The sequence below is a fragment of the Notolepis coatsorum genome (assembly GCF_963971535.1).
Source record: "Notolepis coatsorum genome assembly, chromosome: 5".
Taxonomy (NCBI): Eukaryota; Metazoa; Chordata; class Actinopteri; order Aulopiformes; family Paralepididae; genus Notolepis; species Notolepis coatsorum.
The window spans coordinates 76,495,091-76,513,058 of NC_140169.1; the positions used below are offsets into that span (position 1 = coordinate 76,495,091).

Sequence of the window (17,968 nt, forward strand, 5' to 3'; positions counted from 1 at the left end):
TCACTGGCGGTCGCACAGGGCCTCACGGGAAGGGGGGCCTCGCACAAAAAGAAATAAAAAAAAATTAAAAAAAAATATTTTTTATTTTTTTATTTTTTTATTTCTTTCTTTATTTTATTTTTATTTTTTTGCGAGGCCCCCCTTCCCGCGAGGCCCTTTTTCATCACAGACCTAAAATCTAGTTTTGCTTATATGCTTATATATTTCACATTAGACACGTTTGTAGAATGTGTCTGACTTGTTCCTGGCTATTGGAGGCAGCTCTGAGGCTCTGCAGCAGAATTGGTTTCAATGAGGGGAGGGGTTACAGGTAAGGTAGCATCTGACTATTTCGCGCGTGCAGCATTGGAGGTTATGCCAGCCAAGATGAAGAGGACATCGTTCGGCAGATGGACTGAAGATGAAAGTTGTTGCATGTTAGACAGTTCAGTCAGGCTAGCCATCCCGGCTAAAGACAGGGACAGCTAGTTAGCTTTAGCTACGTTATAATATTGAGTGCTAACGTGTGGTTCAGTCGGGATATAGCCATGATGATGTCGGCTAGTAGCTAGCTTAGCTAAAGGCTAACTAGCGTTAGCTAACCTAGAGAGAGCACGTGCAGCATTGTTATGCCAAGATGAAGAGGACGGTCGTTCGGCAGATGAACTTCGTCAACTCCACGCGGTTGTCTCCATCCTCTTGGACGTTTGGTGAGTTTTTAATGCACTCTATTCTATTCCCGCCGTGGATATCTCTCTCTCTCTCTCGGGAGCCAAACGGGCCGACTAGCTGTTGTAGTAGCTAACGGTGTGTGGCCTGGTGTCAGCACCTGGTGCGAGGGAGGTGAGCTTGGTGTTTCATTATGAGAATATCTCCATGCTCAAGTCGGCTATAGTCCGCGAGGGACTTGTTGCCGGCACCGCTATGGTAAACACCACTCTGTAGTGGGACGTGTATTGCCTTCTTTTTCCCTTCTCTCTTCGTATGAGAAGAGGAAAACACAGCGGCTGTCTGAAGTGTTGGCCTGTATTGCTTTTCTCACGTTGTACAGTTTTTCAGTGGTAGCCGCATAGCTTGCTTCTGCGTTAGCTAATGGTTAGCGATAGCCGGGTTGAGCTAACTGTTAGCCAGTTAGCTGTTTAGCTACGACATTAGCTGCTCGTTTTCGCTCGGCTGGGAACGTTAGCTTGATGCTATCAGTTAGCCTAGAGTTAGCTGTTAGCTTGTGCTACGACCATTGACATTAGCCGTGAGAAAAGCAGGCCCTGGCACTCTGACTACGACATCATCTTTGACAGAAGATGTAGTCAGGCCTGCACCATGACAAGGCTCCGGCCATAGCTTCTTTTTGTCCCGCCAGCGAGAGGCCTTTCGTCAACGTGGAGACCTGTGTTGCGGCCTTTCGCCCTGCGTTCCTTGGTGCAGGTAAGATGTCCATTGGACATTACCCCACTCTTCCTTCCTTCCCCTCCCGAATGTTTTGTTAATAACGATGTTTTTTTCCAGGCAAAACATATGTTACTTCACAACATTTGGAGATACGACATGTGCTGTGTGTGAATTGTCTTGGTCGTTTGTGTAGCTTGGGTATCGTTGGCCAAAGCTGTGTGTGGCCTGATGTCAGTACCTGGCTACTCTATTTGCAGTTAGCCTATTTAGCTGATGTCGGCCATTGGCTCCTTGCTACTTTGTTTTCTCTGGTATAGACCCTCTTCTCTTTGGATTTAAGTGTTGATCTTTGTCCTTTTGGATCTATGTATATTCATGTTGCCTTTGTGAAGTTATCGTTTCCTTCTGTTTTGTTCTTCCATTAAAAGTTGAATATCCTTTAGGGGCTCATCTTTGCTTATCTCTCTCATACATGCTCTCTCTCTAACACACACACACGACACACAGACATGCTCTCTCTCTCTAACACACAAACACACATGCTCTCTCTCTCTCTCTCTCTTTCTAACACACACAGTCTGCCTATGGCGGCCTTTCCCGATGGCTAGGCTGTGCTCGCTGAGTCTGTACCTAGTCAAGGATCTTCAGTCACAGTGCTCAGGTATTCTGCCACTGTGTACTCTCTGTTTAGGGCCAAATAGCATTTCAATTTCTTTCCAATGTGTCTCTCTCTCTCTCTCTGTACACTGTATATTGACTGTAGAACGGGAGCTCTCTCTCGCTCTCTCTCTTGCTATATGTTGACTGTATCATGCCCAGCCTTTTTTTACCTTTTTTGGGGGGGGGGGGGGGGGGGGGGCCTCGCGTTTAAATCTTGCACAGGGCCTCGCATTTCTCCCAGGCGGCCCTGTATATAGTATAACTGTATATTGTATAGTATATTGTATAGTATTGTATATACTGTAGGACTCATTACCTCGTAAGGTTAGCATTGTATTGTATTTTATCTTAGTACTATTTTATTATCTATTCTATTTTATCTTGCATCTTGAATCATACGCAAAGTGAAAAACTGTGTGTACAAGAGAGTTGTCCGGCTGTGCAAACGAAATAGGAACAACAATTCTCATCCAGTAACACCAGATTAAACATGGAATTAACCCTTTCACTGCCACACGACAGAAGGTTAACCCTTTACTATCACACAACCGACGGTCGCCGGTTAACCTTCTGTGTGTCATCGCAGTGAAAGGGTTCTGTATCATAGTCGGTTCCGCTCGGCGTCACTCATGCACTGTCCTCGCACACGTGCACGCGCACTGAATAAAGACCACAATGTACCTTTATATCCCAATATTTGTCTGACCACACCCCTATCAGCTCACCTACATAAGCAGGTGTGTGATCACCTGCTCTCCTCCTTTCTCGCTTTCACCACAAGGAAGTGCCTCGGTAGATCCCCACTTGACGTGAATGTGATAGTAGGAGAAGAGTTGGAAAACAAGAGATACGTTGACATCATATCTTTATTTTCTCTCTCACTATATTCAAGAAAATACGGCGATATTGTCTTCGTACTGGAGTGTCTGGAAGATGATGATCATTCTAAAAATCCTCCACCGGTTTTCGTATTGGGAGTTCGCGCCGCTACATGCCTTCCAACTGCAGTCCTTGCTGTGTGCTGGTTGCGGTAAAGGCACAGCTGGACTGTAGGACGCGCCGCTGTTGAGAGAAGCGGTGGGTTCCAGGTTTGGTGAGTAATGTTTTGCTTGCGAGCTCTACTTGTCTGTTAGTGCTATGGGGGCTAGCTGACAATGTTTATGAAAACCGGCCCCAGACTACGGTCCTTTGTTCAGCCTCTTAGGCGACGGCGGAAGACCTTGGTCTGAAGCCCATTATAGTTAACTAGTGGGCCATGACCAATAAACACTGGTGATCCCTGTGTTTTCTGGACGAGTGGATGTTTCTCTGTCACCGTGAGGCCCCTTCTTTCATATACAAATGAGAGTATTCCCTCACGAGGAAATATGGCCATGGATGTTCGTTAGCGGAAGATCTGTGTTCAAGTCAGCTACAGCCCAGTTGGGTATTGTGCTGGCTCCGTCGGGTGTTGGTAAAATCACTGTTGTAAAACTGTGTTAACATCTTGTTTCACTTTTCTCTTAAAAAGTGAGGAGGGTTTCAGAACGGCGGCCTGTCGGAGTGTGACTTGTTGTATCGTTGTGTACGAGTTCAGGTGGTGGCTGCTTAGCTTGCGTGCTAGTTGTGGCCTACTGTGTTAGCCAGTCAGCTGTTAGCTGCGGCGCTAGCTCGCTGTGTTTACCAAGCCTGTTGTGTCACTAGGCTAGGTAAACGTTAGCTTGCTGCTTTCGGCCGAGAGCGGCCGTTAGCTTAATGCTACACTGTTGAACGTGCTGTGACGGTAACATGTTTTTAACACTCTTGACTACGACGTCATCTTTGACAGAGGATGTTCGTCGAACCTGCCCTGAGCCAGGCCGGCGAGGACTGCGTCAACAAGGAGCACCGTAGCGGCGGGTTGGAGCAGCGAGCTGCCCGTGCTGTCAAACACAGGATGGTGTGTTTACTTCGGTGCCATGTTAGAGACTGCAGTTTCGCTTGATCTGCGCTCAAGGTAGGCAAGGTCCTGACCAGGCCTTGAACACTTCTCCTTGCTTTCCCTTCTAAATGTTTTGTAAATAACGATGTTTTCCAAAACGAGTGTTGCTGCACTACATTTAGGATACGACGCGAGTTATGTGTGAACTGTTTTGTCACTGGTATTTAGCTTCTCCATGCAAATCGGGTTGTTTGTTACAGATGTGAAAATGATCTGGTTTGTTGTGTTGAGAAACATCATGTGTGTTTATGTACTGTGTACTCACAACTAAGGGGGTTAAACTAACCTATAAAGCTATGCTTAGTGACATATGAGTAAAGAATGGTTCTTTTCTCAGCCTGTAATGACAATGAACAGTGTGTTCACACATTAACAGGTTTACCTGTTTAACTGGCCGTATTAAGGGTAAAGTAGGAGGGTTGTGTTTCCCCCCGGTTCCCTGGGGACTTCTTCATCCTCCTCTCAGACATGTTGTTACACTATATTGTGTCACTGTGTGGTAGGGATACGATGTAACCCTTAGCTTGATTGCTGAGTTTGTGCTAAAACTGCTTGAGGAACTTTATTTTCCTAAAAGAAAAGATTGTTTGGTCGCTTTTCGTGTGTGCTTAGCAAGGCCTGTGGCCGATACTAATCGAGAATTATGTATTCTCTCATTATGAAAAACGGCGTTCCTCTGTAGAGTGTTTTTGCCATTTTTTGTAGGTGATGATGGGTTGTGTGTGTCGTGTGACCTGGAACTGGGTTGGGCTGGCCACAGAAGCACATGTGTAAGTTTGGTACCGGGGCTCTTGGAGGGCCCTCTCTATTCTGTGTTTTTTCCTTAGTAAAAATCAGATAGCAGGTTAGCACATGCGCTGTGTGAAGCTGTTAGACGCTTCATGGAGCTGACTATGACTGCGTCATACTATTTTTGTCATTACATCGTATCATGGGTGTGGGGTCGTAAAGGGGTGAACTGGTAACCTTTCCTCCCCCTTTTTTCTGTTGGTCAGGGGTAAACCCACCTGTCCTTCAAGGTTGCTGTCACGTTGCGGTTCGGCACGTTACAGGGTGAGGGGGGGGTGGGGGGGGAGGGAGTTTCCTGGTCCCACGCCCTGGAATATTGGGCGTGTGCACCGCAGAAATTCCCCCGCCATAGAGTACGTCACTGTGCGCGTCTCTGTTGGTAGGACTTCTGTGTGCTGTTCAGGTCCATATGATGGATCTGTTTCGGGGGGTGGTCAGGGCTCCTCCTCACGAAGCTCCTATTCGGGCCTTCTGTGAGTTGGGACTCTCCTTCCATGTGAGTGAGCCTCCTCAGAGTACAGAGCCTCCTCCTCAGATTGATAAGGTGAGTGGAACCTCAAGAAGGAGTCCTACTTTATTGTGTGTGTATTCGATTCAATTAGATTATTGAGTGTGTATGGGTTCAGTGCCTCCTCCCCGGAGAGCCCTAAAACCAAACTTTTACGTGGCTCAAGGTGCAATATATTCTTTTCAATCTGTACAGCTCGCGTGGGAAGTCTCTCTGGGGATTTCCGTCTCCTCTCTATGGGAGGGTGGTGGAATGTAAAAATGTAAAAAAAAATTACCCCCGGCTGTGTAGACTGGGATACATACTGTTGGTGCTTCCTTCTTTTCTTTTAAAAAGAGTTGGAGTTAGGAAGTATCACACCCCTCTTGTCGTTCCCCTGGGCGCCTTGGGGATTCAATGACAGGTCTAAATAGCCTGTTCATAGTGCATAGTGCATAGTGCTAGCTCGGGGTGTTCTGTAATCAGGCGACTGACTGGCACGCCTTGGTTGCTTGGGGTTAAAACGGCGTTTTTATAAAGCAACTGGGATGGAGGTTTTTCCTCTTCCGACGACCTGTTTTGGTTGTCGACGGATTCTCGTTCATATCTGGGGGATGATGACGGAATGGATCTGAACATATGTAGAGGGGTCTCACGCCCTGGGGGTGGGCCACCGGGCGCGGTTCGCCCTGAACGTCTGGGTGGCGCCTTCTTTTCATGTTTAAGATCAACACGCATATCTGCCCCTTCTCCTGGAGTAGGCATGTCGGCGTGGTTAGGGCACGGGACTGGTTCTGGTCACGCTGGTCCGGATCAGTTGAACCCGTTGTCCGCCGGGGATGCAGATCTGCTGTTCTGGTACCCTGAGGGACTTGGGCTTTTTTCAGGGGAATGCGCTATGGAGACCCTGGTTGGGTACATTTTTTACTCAGCACTGTCGTAATGGCTTACGGCCTTGCCAACCTGTACACACTCGATCTCGTCAGATCTCGGCCGCTACGCAGGTTGGTCCTGGTTAGTACTTGGTTGGGAGACCGCCTGGGAATACCAAGTACGGTGTGCTTGGGGATGGTTCTCCATTCTTTTCGCTCCTCTCTCACGCATGGCGAAGAGGGGCCTGTTGGGGTGGTCTTTGACCTCCTCTGGTGACCCTGTGCTTCCCGTATCGCCGGGCCCGGTCCGAAGTAATGTTTCATCGACCCGTAGGCCTGGGATAACCCTTTTTTGAAAACTGAAACACTTGTACTGCGGTATAGCCAGTGTGTATCCGCAGGTGTGTTTTGGAGTTTTTTCTTGAGGGGTTATAGGAACAACCACCGCATTGGGTAACGACAAGGTGGTTGATTCCCTGGTGTGATCGAGCAGTGTCAACTCCCGGGTTACCCGGTTGAGGGTGCCCCTACACGTTCATGACGTCTGCCAATCGTGTCAGCCTTCTCTGCCTCAACCCCTTTGGGTGGTTTTTTTTTTAATGGAGGCTTGGTCATGCAACGACGCCAGCATACGCCCCTTCCGCCGGGGGGGCTGTTCTCAGCTGACTCCTTTGGCGCCTGTCTCGTCCACAGTGCTCCAGGCTCAGCTTACAGCCTGTTGCCTGGTTTTCCCCGGTGCGCTGCCTGCTTCCGTTGGTTAACCTTTTTTGTGTGCTTACGGCCATGCTGACTGCCTGTTCTGCAGGGTCAGTGTGCCAGGCGGTGTGCTATTGGGGGGAAAGGGCCCGCTCTTGGAGAAGAGGGGCCTTATCCGAATACGCTGGCGATGTGGGGGGCGGTGTCACTAAGTGACCGCCTGGTGGGGTCTTGATGCCTGGCGTCATTGACCTCTCCGGGCCCTCGTTTTCCAGGGGATCCAGTCCCTTCAGTGGGTCTGGCTCTTCCTTCGCGCTCCGCTGCTACGGCCTTGCCACAGGGTTTGGTTTGCCCTTGACCCCGTGATTCTGGGGGCAGTAACGAGGTTGTTCCCTCCGTTCGTTCCCGGGTGGCATGCGGGTTGTGCGTGTGTGTAGTCGTGGGGTCAGGCCACGGTCTGCTCACCCTGTGCGTTGAGTTGCTTGAGTGCCTCTTCGCACGGTCGGGTCCGTCGCCCTCCCGGGACCTCCAATAGGGGGGGTGCCCTCCATTAGGGGGGGTCGGGGGGGCTCGGCCCTCCTTGTTCTGATGGTTGTGGGGGGCCTTCAGCGGGGTGTATTTGTCGGCCGGTGGCTCCGCTCGGCCTCCCTATGTGCATGAGTGACGCCGAGCGGAACCGACTATGATACAGAACGTTAGGTTATGACTATAACCAAGTTCTGTTAATAGTGGTGACGCTCGGCGTCCGACGCCGCTGCAGCCCTTGATCTCACCTTGTGGTGAAAGCTTGGGAAGGAGGAGAGCAGGTGACCACACACCTGCTTATGTAGGTGAGCTGATAGGGGTGTGGTCAGACAAATATTGGGATATAAAGGTACATTGTGGCCTTTATTCAGTGCGCGTGCACGTGTGCGAGGACAATGCATGAGTGACGCCGAGCGTCACCACTATTAACAGAACTTGGTTATAGTCATAACCTAACGTTAACCGTGTTGGTAGTGCAGCAGTGAAATGAATTAAGGACATGACAGATGAGTCAGAGAGTGAATCGGCAAGACCCTGCTCCCCTCCAGATAAAATGACCCTAACCTCCCAGATCAATTAAACTAGTTTTATGCAACGTTTGATCACAAATAACTATTCCGCCAGCCATCCCTGTTACTCCTACACTCCAACGCCGCCTGTCTGCCTCGAGGAGGACGAGGTGAGAGATACGTTCAAGAACAACATGAAAGCAAAGCAGCAGGGCCAGACAGGTCTGTCCATCTGTCTGTCTATCTCTCTCTCTCTAAGTAGTAGTGGTAATGTCAGGAGGCCAACAGGGTAGCGTGTAACAGATAGAGGCCTTGATAACGGCTATAGGGAGGTGTAGTGGTTACGTCATTGCTGTTTCCGGCCGGTCCACCTCGCAAAATTGCAACGTATTTCCCCATTGACCATTTCTAAATCGTCTCGTTTAAAACAAATAAAGCATGAACATTTGCATGGTGTACCTTTCTGCGCATATTCATCCACATGAAAATATTCAGTTAATGGTAAAAAAAAAACGCTGAATTTTATTTCAACCAAAAGTGCTTAAACAATAATGTTAGTGATAGAAGGAAACTCATTTTGTGCAAAAATGGAAAGCTTTCCAATGTTCATGAGGCAGAATTGTTACAATAGCCGATAATCCATTTTCCCAATGATAAATCCCTATACGGGTGGACCTTGCGGGCGGTCCAAAGTGACGTCAGACTACACCTCCCTATAGTCAGTAAACCTGCTGGCCCAGTCTGCCAAGGAGACCATAACAGCCCATTCCAGGTCACTAACGTATATCCGTCGACAGCATTCAGTTTCCTTTCATGTTAGTTTGAGGGATAGCTTATTTTGACCTTTATTTAGCCAGATAAAACATTAAGAACAGGTTTCTTATTTACAATGTCGTGTGTGTGTGTGTGTGTGTGTGTGTGTGTGTGTGTGTGTGTGTGTGTGTGTGTGTGTGTGTGTGTGTGTGTGTGTGTGTGTGTGTGTGTGTGTGTGTGTGTGTGTGTGTGTGTGTGTGTGTGTGTGTGTGTGTGTGTGTGTGTGTGTGTGTGTGTGTGTGTGTGTGTGTGTGCGTGCATGCAAACAGATGCGTGTGTCTCGGTGCGAGTATGAAGATGAATGAGTGCTTGTATGTTGTGTGTGAGAGGGTGTATGCAAGTGTGAAAGTGGGGTATCAGCAAGAGCAGGAGGGATCTACTAAGAGCGTGTTGAGTTTATTCTTGAAGGCAGTCAGTGAAGTAAGAGCTGTAAGTTTAAGGGTGTTGAAGCTATAGTCTTCTATGTGTGTGAATATAGGCTACCATTATAAACACTTCTATATTCTACACGCAGTGTGGCTGATAATTGATGTTTCGTTACCAGACACATGCAAGAAAAAGATTGATGACCCGTGTTATTATCGCTGTTGAATAGTCCCCGATTAAGAAAGCCACACGTGTAGAGCGTGTTATCCCATTGACACAGCTGCAGACACAAGGGGGGAGGATTACTGCTAAGACACCGTCTTAGTGCCACACTGGCTGATTCACGCTCTGACTCCACTGGAATGGAAACATGGCGCTCTAATAACAATGTGCGCCCTCATCAAGAGTCAATGTCTCCTAGTTGGGGTGGATTATTATCTACAACCGACCTTCGCAGTGGCGGCCGGTGGGTACTTCGCCACTAGGGGCGCTATACCAAACATTTTGCAAAATGCAAACATGTACAGTACAGTACCACGCAACACTCATGGCAAGACGTGAGCGATTCGACTCACGCTCACGGCAATGAATCGGCTCTTATGAACGAGTCGCTCAGCTGTTACTACAACAACACACAACCAGTCAAATAAAGTATAGTCTAATTCACAACTTGAAACACAATATATAAATAGAAAAGTTAGAAACAAAACTCGCCCGTCTACAAACACAGGCAGATCTCTCCCTCTCTCCTTCTCTCTCTCACACACAGCGCGACGTGGAATCGATTCGTTACACAATCAGACCTATTATATACCAAGAATAACTTCAGTATGAGTACAGGGCTGTACACATATTTTGCATATTGTTAAACGAGCCAAGGCTAGCTATTAAACTATCGATATGAATCGAAAATCTGGGACCCTGATGTAAACAAGACAAACGTCTTTCTCTGGTCTGCATCCCCTTAACAATTGTGTGTATTGAGCCGTACTGTATTGTACCCATTCTGCAATCTGTTAATAAAGTTCTCATTCATTCATTCATTCAAACATAGACGATATTGAACAAGCCATAATCCACGTATTTTCAATCCGAGAGAGCTGCAGTAGTTAAATCAATGAGCCATCGATAAATAAACAATCAGCAATGTCTCGCTTCATGAATGGCCAGCAGTAGCACTGCTCCTAAAAAAACTATTTACAAACGTTAACGTTAAGCAGAGAGAGAGAGAGAAAGAGAGAGAGAGAGAGAGAGAGAGAGAGAGAGAGAGAGATTTCTTCAACCTCGAACCTAAATTCCTTAGCAACCCGTGTTACCAAGTAAACAAATCACGGAACGATAGCCTAGTACTACTAACGTTAGCTCCCAGAACGATAGCCAGTTAGCCCGCACCAGTCTAGTACTACTAACGTTAGCTGCCAGAACGATAGCCAGTTAGCCCGCACCAGTCTAGTACTACTAACGTTAGCTGCCAGAACGATAGCCAGTTAGCCCGCACCAGTCTAGTACTACTAACGTTAGCTGCCAGAACGATAGCCAGTTAGCCCGCACCAGTCTAGTACTACTAACGTTAGCTGCCAGAACGATAGCCAGTTAGCCCGCACCAGTCTAGTACTACTAACGTTAGCTGCCAGAACGATAGCCAGTTAGCCCGCACCAGTCTAGTACTACTAACGTTAGCTGCCAGAACGATAGCCAGTTAGCCCGCACCAGCCTAGTACTACTAACGTTAGCTGCCAGAACGATAGCCAGTTAGCCCGCACCAGCCTAGTACTACTAACGTTAGAGAGAGAGAGAGAGAGACTCACTGTTTAGTTGAAACGTCCAGGGCAGGAGAGCTTGATCCGCCATATAGCTTGTTAGCCAAGTGTTAGCTCAGCTGAGCTCGTCGACGTTAGCACAACACTCAACAAGTACATTCCTTTGTCCATTTCCGCTCGAACAGACTGCAAACTACCTGGCGTTCTATCGCCATGCTCTAAGACAAACTCTAACCTTAACCAACTTTGAAAGAGTGCCTAAGCTTAACAGTCTAAAGAACTTGCAGTCACGGCACGGCACGCTCTAAGACAAACAACAGTCCTAGTACCAGGAACCAAGCTAGAAGCTAGAATTGGAACATTAGAAATTGGATTCGGCCAATCAGAGATCGTCTCTGTGAAATTCTGCCATAGAAAAAAATACTGGCGTCGGCCAATCAGAGAGCGTCTCCGCGAAATGCGGCTATGGAAATTCTCACGGAAGTTCACGCTGCTTTCTAGACCGCTTCAAATCGCGCTCGGATTCCAACATAATAGTCATATTTCAACGCACAACGCCGTATGCACTGATTGGCTGTGACGGAGACAGCGATCAAACTGTGACGCGCACTCAGAGCGCTATCGCGTATAGCCCGGGCCGAAAAAAAAAAAAAAAAAAAAAAAAAAAAAAACGTGATGTCACTTCCTGCTCTGGAAACGATGTTTTTTTAATTTAGATAATAACGTTATATTGTGCATTGGAAATACAAACATACTTAAAATGAGTAAATATTATTAATTTTAAACATGTTTATATTATTTATAGGGCTATAAAACACAAAAACGAAAAAGTTTTATTGTCTTCTTCTCTGATTTAACAGCAGGTGGGTCGGCGCCCTAGCGCCCCTAGTGGTAGAGCCGCCACTGGACCTTCGGACCTCTTAATGGCCCTGCTGTGACGAGAGTTTAACCCTTTTCACTACCACACTACAGAAGGTTAACCTGTCACTACCACACTACAGCCGGTTAACCGTCTGTAGTGTGGTCGTGAAAGGGTTAACCTTCTGTAAGTGTGGTAGTGAAAGGGTTAACCTTCTGTAAGTGCGGTAGTGAAAGGGGTAACCTTCTGTAAGTGTGGTAGTGAAAGGGTTAACCCTTTGGTAGTGTGGTAGTGAAAGGGTTAACGTCCAGTGTCCATTTGAAGTACTCATAGGGAATATTTAAAGTAAACAATAGCTCACGACAGGCCATAGTGTATTGTTGTTATTATATCGCAGCTGTCGTGGTGCTACAGTAGCAATCTAAACACTAAATCCATGCCAAAGCTAGATTATGTAAACGCTGACTCACACTCACAGCCGTGCTGATGTGGCAAAATTACATCCAGAAGTTTTTGTTTTTAAAATGGTTTTTGAAACAGCTTTAGTCAGGGGAGTGCCATGGTTTCTCCATAGAGCTCCATTATACTTTTAGTCAGGGGAGTGCCATGGTTTCTCCATAGAGCTCCATTATACTTTTAGTCAGGGGAGTGCCATGGTTTCTCCATAGAGCTCCATTATACTTTTAGTCAGGGGAGTGCCATGGTTTCTCCATAGAGCTCCATTATACTTTTAGACAGGGGGGTGTCATGGTTTCTCCATAGAGCTCCATTATACTTTTAGTCAGGGGAGTGTCATGGTTTCTCCATAGAGCTCCATTATACTTTTAGACAGGGGGGTGTCATGGTTTCTCCATAGAGCTCCATTATACTTTTAGTCAGGGGAGTGTCATGGTTTCTCCATAGAGCTCCATTATACTTTTAGTCAGGGGAGTGCCATGGTTTCTCCATAGAGCTCCATTATACTTTTAGTCAGGGGAGTGTCATGGTTTCTCCATAGAGCTCCATTATACTTTTAGTCAGGGGAGTGTCATGGTTTCTCCATAGAGCTCCATTATACTTTTAGTCAGGGGAGTGCCATGGTTTCTCCATAGAGCTCCATTATACTTTTAGTCAGGGGAGTGTCATGGTTTCTCCATAGAGCTCCATTATACTTTTAGTCAGGGGAGTGTCATGGTTTCTCCATAGAGCTCCATTATACTTTTAGTCAGGGGAGTGCTATGGTTTCTCCATAGAGCTCCATTATACTTTTAGTCAGGGGAGTGTCATGGTTTCTCCATAGAGCTCCATTATACTTTTAGTCAGGGGAGTGTCATGGTTTCTCCATAGAGCTCCATTATACTTTTAGTCAGGGGAGTGCTATGGTTTCTCCATAGAACCCCATTGTACTTTTTTAGTGCAGCATCTCAATGCAGGTAGGGGGCAACTCAGTTACATGAATAAATATTGTAAACATCTGTTTTCTTTATTCCTTCTCTCTTCTTTCTATTTCGATCAGGACTTTCTGTCATAAATGCAGCAGTTTGAGGAGGCAGCTTAACTATGATTGGCAGGGCTAATAATAGCTAATACTCTGATTATTAATTGCGCATTGGTGTTAACTTTGTCAACTAAAATGATGACGAAAGATGTTCGTCAACAAAGGTTTTTTTCATGACGACGAGACGTGACGTCACGTTATTGAAGACCTTGTGACGCTAACGAGACTAAATAGTTTATTAAATATCGTTGACCACAACTGAGGACACAAAAATGTAATATACAAAAACCAGGACGAAATTTCTCTTCATGTATGTTGATATTGTTGACTAAAACAAGACGAGACAAAATAATTATAACTTTTCTTAATGCCATCGTCCCGAGTAGAGCAGTGTGACGGGGAGCTATGTTATTAGCATTAGCTGAAGAGCTATTTGAAAAGCTAGTTTTAGCTTAACGTTACCTTGGCTAAAGTTGGGACTATTCATAATCCAGCTGCAGACCTGCAAGCAAAGTACAGCAAATTGGCAAAGGAGTATTCAAAGGTAAATCACTTTTTCACCAGTAACGTTACATTGTTTGTATTTCCATCTCGCTCGCGTTAACTAGTGGCTAACCTAGCTCACGCTGATGTGGCTAACTGATCGACCTCTCGCACACAATTAATGACATGTTGCGGACAGCCATACCGGTGACAATGTTTAGCTTTTAGTGCCAAATGATAAGAGTCTGAGGCGGAGTCTCAAAAGAGAATAGACCACCGCAACACTTCCGGGATTCTGAAATCGGGGAGGAGATTGCGGGGGGGTCTTTTTCGCTGCCAATTTAGTTCTGATCGATTAGGAATGTCTCACGCCGTGTTCAGGAGACTCAGGCGCATACAAGTCTATTGGATCATGTCTCTAGCACCCCCACAGCCGTATCTGCAATCACTTAATGTCAAGGCTCTCATCCACATTCATTCATTTGACCCCCCCGCAATCTCCTCCCCGATTTCAATGTAACGCGGAAGTGTAGTGGTCTATGTTGAATATTTATTGTGCATTAAAAATCACAACAGAGCCTCTGCTACTACAGTAGCTAACCTAAACGGAGCCTTCTGGAAGCAAGTCCAACAACGTATAATGTCCGTGTGGAACCAATGTGCCAACAACCTTTCCGTGGGTGAACTCATTGAGCACAGTTGTCATACTAATACTAATCTATACAATCACCTGTTGTTGAATAAATACCATTACTTTCTAGTTATTACTAAAAAACAGTATATATAAAACAGTAGCTGTAAAAATTTTAATAATTATTTTTTAATCATTTATATAATATAATATTTTTCTTTTTTTAGTACATTAACTAAAAATAGACAAAAATGTCATCCGTTTTCGTCGACAAAATCTAGACTAAAACAAAAAAGACAAATATAAACTAACCCTTAGCTACTACATGAGGTTTAGCAGTTGGTTATTGAATTGTGCAAAGTATTTAGAAGTTTATAGTCAGTAATATTCTGCATTCAAAATAATTGAAACTAGTGTACTCTAGGATTCTAACCTCATTTATTTGATTTATTTGAATTCATCTGTCTGCCAGGTGAGGAAGTGGAAGATGTTGGGCCGTTACCATGGCGACAGTGCAAACAAGCAGAAAGAGGCGGAGTCAGAAGGCCATCTGGCGGGGTGTCAGTCTTGGGGGGTTCGGGCTCCGCCCCTCCTGGCCAGCCCTGTCATGTTGGAGTGCTGCATCTGTAGTGGCCCCTACATCACCTACGCTCTGGAGGACACCTGGGAGCCACGGCAACGCACACAGGTACCTGAGCAATAACACCTGGCAACCACGGCAACGCACACAGGTACCTGAGCAATAACACCTGGCAACCACGGCAACGCACACAGGTACCTGAGCAATAACACCTGGCAACCACGGCAACGCACACAGGTACCTGAGCAATAACACCTGGGAGCCACGGCAACGCACACAGGTACCTGAGCAATAACACCTGGCAACCACGGCAACGCACACAGGTACCTGAGCAATAACACCTGGCAACCACGGCAACGCACACAGGTACCTGAGCAATAACACCTGGGAGCCACGGCAACGCACACAGGTACCTGAGCAATAACACCTGGCAACCACGGCAATGCACACAGGTACCTGAGCAATAACACCTGGGAGCCACGGCAACGCACACAGGTACCTGAGCAATAACACCTGGCAACCACGGCAACGCACACAGGTACCTGAGCAATAACACCTGGCAACCACGGCAACGCACACAGGTACCTGAGCAATAACACCTGGCAACCACGGCAACGCACACAGGTACCTGAGCAATAACACCTGGCAACCACGGCAGCGCACACAGGTACCTGAGCAATAACACCTGGCAACCACGGCAATGCACACAGGTACCTGAGCAATAACACCTGGCAACCACGGCAACGCACACAGGTACCTTACTGTAGGATGGCTCATTAAAACACTACAGGTACCTTATCAATAGGCTAACTAATTAAAACACTACAGTTACTTAAGCAATAGGCTAACTAATTAAAACACTATACAGGTACTTAAGCAATAGGCTAACTAATTAAAACACTACAGGTACTTAAGCAATAGGCTAACTAATTAAAACACTGCAGGTGCCTTAGCAATAGGATGGCTCATTTAAACACTGCAGGTATCTTAGCAATATGCTAGCTCATTAAAACACTATAGGTACCTAGGCAATAGGTTCGTTCTTTAAAACACTACAGGTAAATAGGCTAGCTCATTAAAGCACAGGTAAATTAGCAATAGGCTAGCTAGCTCATTAAAGCACAGGTAAATTAGCAAAAGGCTAGCTTATTAAGGCACTGGTAAATTAGCAGATAAATAAGATAGCTCATTAAAGCACTGGTAAATTAGCAGATAAATAAGATAGCTCAAACCAGCGTTTCCGTTAGCCGGTAATTACCGGTATTTGACCGGCAAAATCTGTTGAAGTCCGACATATTTAATCTCTCCGGTCATAGTGTCCGGTGAAAATAGTTCCCTCTGGGCACAGTTTGATTATTTGAATTGTATTTGGATGGGCTGGAGTTGGGTGGCCTATGCGATGAACGAAACAATCATTGCGTTTGTTGTCGTTGCTTCGCTCAGCGAGAGCTTGCTGCTGGATTTGCGGAAGGCATGCAGCTGCAGACCCACAGAACCCACCAGCTTTGCTGACACAGTGCGGTCCCCAGACCTGGAAAGCTGCTCTGCGGGTCTGCAGCTGGATGCTTCTTGCAAACTAACTGCGGCCGGCTCGCGCTGATAACAGCTTTCATTGTTGGACCGGCTGCTTGGTGGAGCAACGATGAAACGAATGTAATGAATCGTTCGTCGCATGGGCTATTTAATTTTGGCCTGTTTTGGTACGGTTCGGGTGGTCAAGTTGTGCTTGGAGGGAGTTGTTTTCACCGGACATTATGACCAGCACCAAGTCGTTGGGAGGTGGAGATATACATTACGCAAACCCACGATAATGTTGCCGTCTCTCTCTGCAAAATTTCTCAGTTCTTCGCTTGATATAATTAATACAAATGTCCAATATAACGGAATTCGTTAGCTCATAAAAATGTGATTATAACAGACTGCTGTTTAGTGTCGGACCGACTGCCCACATACGCGGTCTATTTTATTTCAAGTCAGCAGCAGCACGGAGTATCGAGGGACTTATTTTATTTGGAATATATTAATGACTGTATACGCAAAAGTAGCCTATAGTTTTAAGTAATAATATTATAAATCTACATGCCTTGAGGATGACATTCTTTATTCAATTGTTTTAAAGCTCAATAAACTATGACCGGAATTAATCTCATTTGTCCGGTAGATTGAAATCTTGCAGGTCACGGAGACCGGCAACAATTTTTTCTAACGGAAACCCTGGCTCAAACACTTTAAGGACCAGCCACAAGTTTATACGTGTTACGGTGCCATGTGTTGTGGACCAGAGCCACGAGTTAACTTGTGGCAAGTTGTTATTGTTTTATTCCATATTAATAACCGTATTAACGTCCCCGATCGACTCTGGGGACCTACCCACATATTTGATTTCGGCAACATGCAATACCGGCCAGATCCTCTTAGGGGCGCCATCGCTCCACTGCAGTATCATTGAGGCCGATTGGGAAAAAAAATTACTAAAATTAGCCTGGATCCCAAACGAACATCATCCATCTTTGATCACGTTTGGAAGCGCAGATTTCAGCCTGGAATAATGGGATTTATTATTAGCCAATGGACATATCGATCTACCAGATGCCGATGTATTATGACGAAATGCTCCCGCCGATCACATGGACTGACGGTAGGATACTATTCACCCAAATTACAGTCGGATTGGAGCTTGTTTTAAAATGCAACGTGATCGATCAGTGAAAATGGCTACTTGAACGCACACTGTATTGCTAATCAATAATAGTAATCGGCGTCCCCCGCCACCCCCATTTCATCCATAGATGCTCTGTAATAGTCCGGATGCTACGCAGTTTGTTTTATTTCATTCGTATATATACAACAGAAATGGCGTTTGATATAACGTGACTAGCCTTTAGCCTCATATCTAGCTCCCCAGAAAAAAGACCAGGCGAAAACTGCGATAAACCTTATATTCACGGCGCTATAAAATGACAACCAACTGATGGATTTTTATTTTCTTTAAGCCATTATGAAGGCACGGTTTATGCACTCAAGTGACAATGAGAGTGGACAGATAGCAATACTATAAAGTATATATATAGCTGTTAGAAAGTACATCGGTTTGTTGACAAAGCTCGGTCCTCTGGACTATAAATCGCTGCGG

At 46.0% G+C, this 17,968-nt stretch overlaps 1 protein-coding gene across 1 annotated transcript in view; it reads left to right on the forward strand.

Annotated features, from left to right (window-relative positions):
- Positions 1 to 17,968, forward strand: part of sgk1 (serum/glucocorticoid regulated kinase 1) — a gene marked incomplete at its 5' end in the record, with an annotated part of 130,955 nt that overhangs the window by 39,672 nt on the left and 73,315 nt on the right. Inside the window, one exon of the mRNA XM_084313924.1 lies at positions 14,728 to 14,943. Within this exon, the coding sequence (XP_084170050.1) occupies positions 14,728 to 14,943 (216 nt within the window). The remainder of the gene's footprint in view (positions 1 to 14,727; positions 14,944 to 17,968) is intronic.